The sequence below is a fragment of the Morone saxatilis genome, unplaced genomic scaffold (assembly GCF_004916995.1).
Source record: "Morone saxatilis isolate NCDOM2014 unplaced genomic scaffold, NCSU_SB_2.0 Contig24, whole genome shotgun sequence".
Taxonomy (NCBI): Eukaryota; Metazoa; Chordata; class Actinopteri; family Moronidae; genus Morone; species Morone saxatilis.
In genome coordinates, this window is record NW_023339807.1 from 12515290 (window position 1) to 12526014 (window position 10725).

At 43.6% G+C, this 10725-nt stretch overlaps 1 protein-coding gene across 3 annotated transcripts in view; it reads right to left on the bottom strand.

Annotated features, from left to right (window-relative positions):
• Positions 1-2030: 2030 nt before the first annotated feature.
• Positions 2031-10725, bottom strand: part of kirrel3l (kirre like nephrin family adhesion molecule 3, like) — a 32698-nt gene continuing 24003 nt past the window's right edge. For 2 of the 3 annotated variants that reach the window (XM_035672210.1, XM_035672209.1), the window contains exons 5-15: positions 9427-9577; positions 9138-9243; positions 8680-8828; positions 8416-8543; positions 7094-7220; positions 6827-6927; positions 5918-6116; positions 4975-5094; positions 4674-4783; positions 4420-4509; positions 2031-4301 (exon numbers count right to left, since the gene is read on the bottom strand). In XM_035672210.1, the coding sequence (XP_035528103.1) occupies positions 3810-4301; positions 4420-4509; positions 4674-4783; positions 4975-5094; positions 5918-6116; positions 6827-6927; positions 7094-7220; positions 8416-8543; positions 8680-8828; positions 9138-9243; positions 9427-9577 (1773 nt within the window). In that variant the 3' untranslated portion in view covers positions 2031-3809. The remainder of the gene's footprint in view (positions 4302-4419; positions 4510-4673; positions 4784-4974; positions 5095-5917; positions 6117-6826; positions 6928-7093; positions 7221-8415; positions 8544-8679; positions 8829-9137; positions 9244-9426; positions 9578-10725) is intronic. The other variant, XM_035672211.1, reaches the window with a different exon arrangement.

A 10725-nucleotide genomic window follows, 5' to 3' on the forward strand; every position in this document is an offset into this window, starting at 1 on the left:
CACACACACACACACACTGATACCCAACTCTTATTTTGAATAGTTTTTAAAGGTGTAAATCAGCACATTGTATTTTACTACCATCAATATTCTCACGTTTCACTGGTGAATATACCCTGAGTACTATTTTGACTTATTTTCCCAATATCTCACCAATGCAACTAAGATTGAGGCAGAATATGAACATTTTAGACAGCTTTATTAAGAAGTGTTTCTAAATAGAATATCCCTCTCCAAAAAGTAGTTGTGTTTTTAAGCCTTAGTATTGTGTATTTCTAAACAGGGGAGATGTCTTCATCCACTTGGGCTGCATTGAATATTGCACTTTGCCAGTGGGCTTATGCTGTAGATAGCTATAAATCTGGGGTTATATTTATCAAGTATCTTAAAAGACCATAACAATATTTTTTGCATATTTGCTACAAAACACCCATACATTACTGCAGATGATTTTCCAGAGCAATTTCGATTGATTAAAGCATATTTATCTACCTATCTACAGCAATTAGCCTCAGTTTTTATCAGTAAAGTATAAACATAAACCTGTAGAGACATTTGCATTACAATCTGACGGTAACGGAAGACAAAAGAACAAAAACAAAAGAGTGATTAGGAAAAAAAAGACTGCCCAAATCTATGCAGGGGCATTTTCATATCATATTAAAATGAATGAAAACCAGAAGCTGCCTGGAAGGTAGAAAATGCATTAATCAATCTAAAAGCCCATGGTTTGCTTTGGAAAATGGCCAGCAGAAATGTTAAGTATACCAGATTTGTAGTCAGTGGGCTAAAACAGGCAAAAAGACCATCATGGTCCCTGAAGAATGTTAATGTGAAACTGGAGTGATGTTTAAGTTGTTATAATTTGTTTTTGATCTGGCGGGGGGTCCTACATAAGTATTTTTATTACATATTTACAGATGCTTACTGGCCTTGCCTGGCCTGAGAATGATTTGCCAAAATGTGACATTCTGAGCAGAGGATGAGGATTAGATCCAGTTGGCTTTTGCACAGGTCTCTAGTTAAGCTCAGGGCGATTGGGGTCTTCAGTCACACACACCTGAGAGCCAAAGCAAACCACTGGGGTTTTCACTAGTTGCCAAAGCAATGCAATGAGTTCTAATCCCTATGAGAGTTTTCTTCTTTTTGGTCACAACCAACTCAATCAACTTCAATTTTAAGATTTGACCGAATGGTTTGTTTTACTTTTCCCATGTATCTCTAACTTATGAAATATTGTATCCTGGATAAACACCAAAGATTTGCATAAGTATTATTTATTGAAAGGGGGAAATTTAAGAAGAATAATTTGTTCAGGATATTATTCAAAGGACATTCAAAGGTTTACAGTTAAACTATGCAAGTATAAATGTGTATTTCTCAGACAGCAGTGAGAGGCCACAAGTTTTAGATGGACGTTATTTTTATTGTACTCTGTGACTGTGATTTGGATTATGGACATACTTTATAACCTTTCTTGGTTTGTGTGTGTTTGTATATGTTTTTATATGAGTCATGCTAATAAACATCTTTTATCTGATTCCTCTACCTAATTGCATTACCTGTATTATTTGTCTTTGATGAGGTGTCGTTTTGTATTATGTCGTGCATAATAAATGCGAGTCTTGTGAGACCTTGTCCCTTCTCACAGTAGAATTGTAATGAGCATGTACTTCTCCTCCCCGCCGTGAGCAGCATGCCTGCCTGGGGAACAGAGGTGACAAGATGAACTCATATTGTCAAATAATACCTACCTTTGTCAGCTCTATTCTATTACCCTATGAGATGGGCATGTCGACTTCAGGAGGTGGATACACATACAGTGGGGGTTCTACTATCTCATCTGTCTTCATTAAAAGCTGCGTACCACTGGGGGAATGGGAAAATCAACATAGACAGTGCTGCTAATTTATGTATTCATCATTGTTGCAACATGGAAAGCTTTGTTTGTCGCTGTTCCCCATGCCCAATGAAGCTGCTCACCAGACTGATTAACTCTCAGGATTCACACCAGCCAGTTCTTTATCGGAAATGGTTTTATTTAAATATAAATATGTGTACAAAGGTACAAGCAACAACAGCTCATTTTTAGCAAATAAAATTCTTAATACATTATTAAAAGAATGAACAAACGAATGGCAATTAGTTGTGTTCCAAAACAGCATAGTAACTGCATTCAATGATTGATGAACAACTTAGACAAGAAAATCTGTGGACCCAAATAAATCAACCAAGATAGATACATATGTATATAAAGATACTTTACAATAGAGCAGCTTACACGCTGTACATTAAGGCTTATATAAAATATAAAAATAAAGACAAGCGATGATGTTTGCCTCCTCACTTTAAGTGATGTTTGTTCTCTCATCAGGCTGCCTGGTAACAGGTTTTTAGACAAATGGCAGTACAGGTGTGCATACTGAAACATCCAGGAATTGGAATGCAACCGGGCCAGGTGAAGAATGTCTCAAACATGAAATGGACATGAATATAAACGCTGAAGATTTTCACTAGACACATCATTTGCATGCAACAGAGAGAAAGTATGGGCTCAGCCATTTGTACAGATACTTAGTGTTTCAGGGTAGTACTGTTTCTTGTAAACATATTGAGACAATTTGATTGAGTTGTAAAACTTGAGTGTATGGTCCACATTAGGACTGCCTTACACGTCTTTCCCCACCTGAGCCTGCTGAAGTTGACGCTGCATTCAAGTTTATTTCAAGTTCAAGATTGCCACCATTCCAAACCACCACTTTTGATTGTTCTGGTAATAGCCTACTCCGCATTACAATCAGAAAACAGTACCAGGGGTAAGACATTAGAATTCAGCCTCAGCCCCTGTTTCCCCCCTATAAAATTATCACCATCTTTGGGTTTTCATGGCCTTACCTTGTCCATCTTGGTACAACACACGGATAACATTTAGTCCCCCATTACAATGGAGGCTAAAATACACATTCTCTTCAAATCTCGTTCTTTTATTTACCAGTAAGCAACACTACTAAGTCCAACATGTTAGAGTTGTTATCAGAAGAAGCTCCAGGAATACAGCTCAGGCCAGAAGTATTCCACCGCTGATTAGACAGTACAGTGCCTGTAGCACTTGTCGGTCAGTAGAGCTAGCCTGTTGTGCAGAATATAGTTCATGTCTGTCTCTGTGGATAGCTCAGTCTTTTGTTGATGATAGAGACACAAATGTGCTTAGAATTCCTTTCGCATGCCAACAAAACACCAAATGACAGACAACAATAGGTTGCTCATATCTGTTTTTTTCCTCAAATATGTCTTAGCTTGTCACATTTTCTTTCAAAGGATTTTAGAGCTCATGTTTGACATTTAGTGTTGACACAAAGTAAACTCTGGAAGGCAGGTAAACAGCTACCCCAGTCATTTTGGCCACCCAAATTCAGGAGATGAAATTTATTTATTTTCTAGTTGGCCTTTGCACTGACACAATATCTCCACAGTTTTGGGTGGTCATCATGTAGAGATAACCTGGTGAGGTATCACACTGTAATCATAAGTTTGACTTGAACATCACAATCTGCTGAATTATCCAGCCCAGGAGCTCCACAGTTAGCACTGTTGTAGATCCCTCAAACCATCACAACAAAGACTGGTTATCCCATAACCTAAATCACACCACTCCCTCCAAATACTGTCCAAACACATCCTTGAAGGACCGTCCAAGTAAAGAAAGTCTCTGTTCATGTTAGTCCAACCACACATGTATGTGGAGGTGACAATGGTTATCTATTCACTGCTCCTGTACTCTTCCTTTTTTTCCCAATGTCTTTGTCCAATCAAACATGCGTCTGCATACGTTGTGAGGGCCGGCCATAGTCAGACTGCTGGGAGGACACTTGTGAGGAGGCATAAGAGAAGCGAGACGAGCTGGACACCTTGCTGGCCTGATCTGATTGGTCATACGCATCCACCTTCTCATAGGAAGCAGGCTTAACATAGCTGGTGAAGGCGCGACCATAGGTAGCAGGTAGGTAAGCAGAGCCACTGTAGACGGGATCAGTGGGATAAATGCTGGCTGGTTGGGCCGGCTGCTGCTGTGCAGCTTGCTGCTGTTCGTATGCGGTTCTGCCCGCTGTGGTGGTTGCGTATCGTTGGGAGAAGTCATAGATACGAGGCTGGGTGCCATGCTGACCGTACATGGGGCTGGGAGAGGGCAGCTGCGATGGAGTGTAGACTGGTCGAGTGTTGGGCACATATTCAGAGAATCCACTGCTGCGGATGTGGCGATCTTCATGGCCACGGACATTGTAGTACCCATTGGTGGGGTCCTATGAGAAGAAGATAAAATTAAATCATGAACTTTGCATAGTTCGTTATTATGTATAATAGATGAAAATAATGCATTCTTGCTGTTTTGGTTGTTCAAGAAAGTATTTTCAGTTTTACCTTGATGTCCGATCTCTCATCCTCCTCTTCCTCTAGGAGGTCGCTGTGTTCTGTGCGCGACGTCCCAGGAGACTCACTGCTGTTCGGAGCCTGAGGAAAGACCAAGCATTTTTGAAGAATTACTAGGTTGAACAAGACCTCTTTTGAATAGGAACAAAACAAACCCGAGTATTTCATTACAGTGTTAATGTGAATTTTCCCTAACCCCCCATAGACATATCTGGCATACAAAGACAGTGAACAAAGGAATTTACCATGGGCTCTTTGACATCTTCCTCATCATCATTGCCCCGTGTAGCATTGTGATCACTGTGAACAATCTGAACTCTGATGTCACTCTTGGAAAGACGAGTGCACCTTTTACCTATTGGGATTGAAAAAAAGAAGGGCTTTACTTCAACATAAAAAAATGTATATCAAACATTCTGTTAAAAGTGTGAAACTGCACAAAAATCGAACAAAAAATGTTCAATTTTCAGCTCATAAATTAAAAAAAAATTTTTAAATAATTTTTGATCTGAAGAATTGGCTGTTGACCCTTTTGCCCATACTAACCATTGAGCTCACCTTTGCCTGTGTGCCTGCAGCAGAGGGAGACTAATGTGATAACACAGATGAGCAGGACACAGCCTCCACCTACTGCTCCGCCAACAATTATTAACATAGGCAGGGCTTCTGTAACAAGAACAGTAAGATAAGAAAAGTGTGGCATAAGGGGTGGGGGAAGATGGTTGTCAAGAGAGGGGAAGGGATGAAAAGAGAGATTGTAGAGCATAAGTGTCAGTGTCAAGAACGTGCAGATCAGAGCAACAGAAAGAAATAGATCCATTCAGTTGTCTTGCTAATCCCAGAAACGTCAGCGCCTATATAAATTCATCTGCAGTAAACCCTGGCCTGCTCACAGCTAGCCTATGCTCATTCGGGCAATCCAGCAACCCGCAGCCTGACTATTGTCTCTAATCTCTCTGAAAGAAGGGTAACAAGGCCTGACATGCAATGAAGCAACAGACAGTAATCTAATTAGAGATTCCAGGAGATACCGCTGCCCATTTCTCTGGAGACCCCACTCTGCTACGTTGATGTAAATTACTGCCGAGGACCTTATTTTTGGTGTCTGCTGCAACAAAGGACTTCCACTAGCATCAGTGTAGTAGTACGACTGCCTAATTTTAAGATCACTTAAAGGGTCTGCAGCCTGAGATGTTGAACTTGGCTCTGAGACAGTGATAGAGAATATGATACCAACCGCAAACACATGTGGCTTCCTCTAATTGACTTTTTGTCCCCAATCAATATCTATGTTATGGGGCAAACATATTCATTAAAGGAACCATCTGCTGATTAAATCATATCGATTAGAGGAGTATAATTAAGATAAGCACAAGACAAGAGCACTGCTTCCACCTAATCTGGCCCCCTTTCACAGCAAGGATTGAGAGTATCACTATAACTTCTGTAGAGGGCTCTGGTGGGGATTATAACTCCTGTTAGTGTGTACCTTGCTCCTTCAGCATGACCAGGGCGGTGCCAGTGCCGAAGCGGTTCCAAGCAGTGCAGTTGTAGCGCAGCTGGAAATCCTGTGCCAGCGTCTCGGACAGCACCAGAGAAGACAAGACCCCATGGTCGCTGGTTACCGTCTGCACTGAGTAACGACCGGAGGAACCGGAGGACAGGCTCATGTCTCCAAAGGTCCACACCTGTTGAGAGGAGCAAGAGAAAAGACAACAGGGAGTAAGAAACCTTTCTATGAAGGATTCCTCACCGGTGAGCGAAGCAGAGGCCTGCACGGCTGTTTATGCTTAGATCCCTGCCTGCCGCTGACTGAACACCAGTTTCTCTCTCTGTTCTGCTTTCTCTCTGCCGACCTCTAAGGTGCTCCGTAGCTGACACAGCTCACAGGCTCATGTTTAAGCTGCCTCCCACGTCTGCCCTGCAGGTGAGGCCTAAGGAGGGTTAGGTAGCTGCACTATGAAATAAGGCTCCTCTCTGCTGTCTCTAGCGCAAGGCCAGCAGGGCACCTGTCTCTCACTCCTCCTCACACCCTAATTATCCTCTCTCAGTCCAGCGTATGTTCAGCAGTTCAACAGGGTCAGCCGAGTGATGCCTCTTGGGCCACTAATTGAATGTGGTTTGGCTGAAACCTGCAGCAAGGCAGTCTCCCACAGCTTCCCCCAACTCCACTGTCTCTCCAGTCAACGTGTGTACAATTATAGCAGTGAATATGTGTGTGTGCGTGTTTGTTAGTGTGTGAAGTGGAGATGCGGTGGTGCAAAGTTGTGAAGGTGAGTTCAGGGGTAAAGCTACACTAAGTGATCCATCTCATATGGGTGTGGCTAGGAGGAACGTGGAGTATAAGCTCCCAAAACAAAAGCGAATGATGCACAATACAAAGAAGAGGCTCACTTACAATCTTATCAGGCGGGGGGCTGCTTCCCACCCGACACTCCAGCTTGCCCTTAGAGTGCTTGACAGCATGCTGCGTGGCCTCCGCTGTGATGATAGGAGGTCCTGGTGTGAAGAAGAAATACAGAGAGAGCAGAGAAATGGAAAAAGAAAAAGGGTATTTTTAAATACTGACCAACACCAAATTGTCACAAATCGATTCTGATGTTACTTATTCAACAGATCTAAACAGTACAAGCAACACTGCATACTCTGACTAGAAGACACTCACCATTTACAGTCAGAGTGACATCTCTTTCTGCAACTCCAATCCGGGGTACGATGGCCTTGCAGGTGTATGTTCCAGCATCTTCCTGGGTAACAGCCTTCAGCTGCAAGGTGTTGCCATTACTGAGTACCTAGTGAGAAATCCAGAGAGACAAGTCAGAAGTGTGTTGGAGAGAGAGCGTGCGAGAAAGAGCGGGGAGAAAAAGGCAGACAAAAGGAGACTGAGACCTTTATCAGTGGCCCACTCATTGGGGAGGCAGCACAGAGGTGGGCTGACCATTGTAACAAATGCTGGTGGTTTGAGTTTAATTTCATTGTGAAGAGCTTTAATCACAGCATTAAGCACTCCAGCCACCGCTGAGTGACCGTGCTGCTGGGGAGATTGTTGTAATTAAACAGTGGGGACAGAACAGAGCATACTATGGTGTGAGTGGGCCCTAGCCTTTGGAGCTGCTACACTCACTCACTCCTTAGCTCATTGATCCTGTCATTCCATCAAGCTGTGATTAATCCATTTACCCCCGCTCAGTCCTCCTCCACCACCACCCACCCCTTCTACTCTCTCCATTTTTTTTTATTTCAACACACTTACGGAGTAACCCAATTAATCCATTACTTGTGGCTGTGTGAGGGACAGTGGCAGCGGGTGGATTAGAAAAATGCCTGCATGTTTTCCTCAGAGGGACTGAAAGCGTTCACTCTCTGAGATGACAGCATTGCTTACGCCATCCCGCAGCATTCTTTACTGGGGGTGTTTTCTCCAGCATCGCCTCTGAAATTACATTAGTCGCCAGGAGAGAAGCTCCTATGGGATGTCCCCACTGATGGTGTGTGCGCTGAAAGACTTTTACCAGGATGATGTAAAGTGAAGGTGGAAATGTCCCATTTGTTCCACCTACGAAATTGACTTTGAGGAAATGGATACTCAAGTGCAGTCAGGCCTTTTTAATGTCTAAGAGGCAGAGATGCTGCTCTAAAAGTTGCAGCACATGTTGTAATTCTGTTAGTTTCAACCACACCTTGGCTCACCGATTGACTGATTGATTGACTGATTGATTGAGTTAGAGTTATGACTGCATGGCATGTGCCATGATGATGCTGTATGAATCAGTGGACAGACAGTTTTCTGCCAGAGGCTTTAGCCCTCAGGGAGCATGAAGAGAGGAGGTGTTGAAGATTCAGCCTGAAAAAGAATGTGTGGGGGGAAAGTGTGAGGGAATCATGCCTCAAGGCCATGTGTGAACGTTTCTCTCCAGAGGGATGGTGTTGAGGGATAGAATTGAGGCTCCACCAAGATAAAGTGGTAACTAGTGTTTGTTGCCTTACCACGCTGGAGCCCTGCTTGGTCCACGCCAGGGTCAGAGGAGGGTTTCCAGTCCATGCACAAGTAAAGGCTGCATCCATCCCTATATCCACCGTCATTGGCTTGGGCTCCGACAGCAGTCTAGGGCCAACTAGGGTGAAGCAACACAGACAGCCAGTTACAATCAATAAGAGACTGCTTTTAAAATAACATACACCTCGAGAAAATCCCGAAATATACAGCTTATAGCCACATTGTATGGAATGTTTGCCTAGAGTTAAACTCACATTGGACATCGACCAGGGTGCTGACATTGGTGCTGCCCACAGAGTTTGACACCTCACAGGAGACGGGGTCTGTGAAGTAAGAGTAGTCCACTGTCACCTCAAGGCTGTCCCCGTTTGCCTCAGAGATAGGAACTCCTCCTTTTGACCACCTGGGACAGATGAATAATCACATTATACAGTTGCATTAGTTCAGGTAAGGTACTTAGCCATGCGTAACAAAGTGGCTATTAGCTGATTCATGGCTTGTGCCAATCACAATCAAATGCTGCCAATCAAGCAGCCCATTTACCCCAGTAAACCTACTGAACACTTGAATGCTTATACTGCTTTCTTGAAATCTTTACACTAGTTGGCATGTTCGTAACATATAATATCTGATATGATTGTAGTGCATCACCACCTTGGCATGGTGGCAGGATCAGAGTGAAAAAATTAAGATTAAAATTACGGATGGGTACCTGTATCCAGTGATTTCCGGATTGGCTGAGGCAGAGCAGATGAAGAGAACCTTGGCTCCCTCAGTCACAGTCTGAGGCTGGACTGATAGGGTCACTGAAGGAGGGTCTGTGAGGAGGAAAACCTTTATGTTACTGACCAATGTATGACAAAGGACTTCATAGGATTTGTAATTTAACAGTGCAACAGAAGTAAATGTGCTTTACAGGTCACTGTATGTAGCATGTACTCTGCAACAATAATGTGATATTTTGGTCGTCTTTATAGAAAAGCTGATGCTGGGACACTCACGTTGGACATTTATAGTGACCGATGTCTGTCGTCCAGCAGGGGCAGCTGGGTTAAGAACCCTGCAGGTGTAGGTGCGTCCAGAGTCGCTATCCTCAGGGATGATTGGAAGCATACTCACAGCAGCCTCCCTCTTTCCATCCTCCATTAGTGTCTGTAGAGTTGCACAACAAAACAGAGTAACTGTTAGATGCTTCTAGGGTTCCGAGCAACAGTTTACAAACTGTACTTTTAAAGAGGGACTCCATTACATTCGAGTAAAACTGAACATCAGCTCAGTGTTGCACAAGCAAGTCACTTGCCATTTGTGATCGCACCACTTAGGAATATCTCTATGACACTGCAGGTCTTATTTCTTCATGTGTGAGGCATTAAAATTGCCATCCTGTTCTTTGGCATGGCAGTTAAATCATATATTTTATGATGCAGCAGGGGATATTGTGCTGTTCCCACATTTCTGAGAGTGTTCCCCGTCAGCGCTCCTTGTTTGTCATCATCTTTTAAATCTATTTACTGCTCACAGAAATCAATACGCCTAAGTGAGGAAAGGTGTAGATTCTGAGGATATGGCTCACTGCTCTCTCACTTTCTCCCTCTGCCTAGCACACACGCACACACACAAACACACACAAGTAAGAAAAAAACTGTGATGGCCAAGGTGCCTGTGTATCTGTTTTTTTGGGTGGTGACAGTGAGGAAGAAGTGTCACACATCTTTGGGAAAGAGCAAGGGCAAGCTGAGCCTTTTCCCTGGACAGCCAAATCAATGGACGCAGGCTTTCGCTTCCTCAGCCAGACACACAAAAAGCATTTTTATGCTAGATCAAATCACTTCACTCCCTGTCACCACCCCTTACTCGGACAAAGCTTTCTCTCTCCCCAGTCTCGCTTCTTAATGTTGGAAATTCTCTCTGTTTTTCACACAGCTATCTCTCTAGATAACTCTATATTCTTTTTTCCCTGTATTCCTCTTTTCCTCTCCTCTCTTCTCATCTCCACTCCCCCCCTCCCTCCTCCAATCCTCTTCCCTCCCCTCTCACTGCAGGCTCTCGCCTCCTTAAATGTGGCGTTTAGCGTCGTTTAGCGTGGTCAGAGAGCATGAAAAATGTGACACTTTCCCAGCCGTGGCAGGCTTACGCTCCGGCGCATCTCCATTGTGTTTCTGCATTGTTGTGGGTGATTTCTTCTCTGCAGAAACTCTACTGTATGAAACACTCATGCCTGTCTGAGCTTTGGCATGCTCCAGTTATGCTGTAGTGTCGCTGCATTAGCGAGCAAAGGGGGGTGGAGGGGGTAAGCGAGT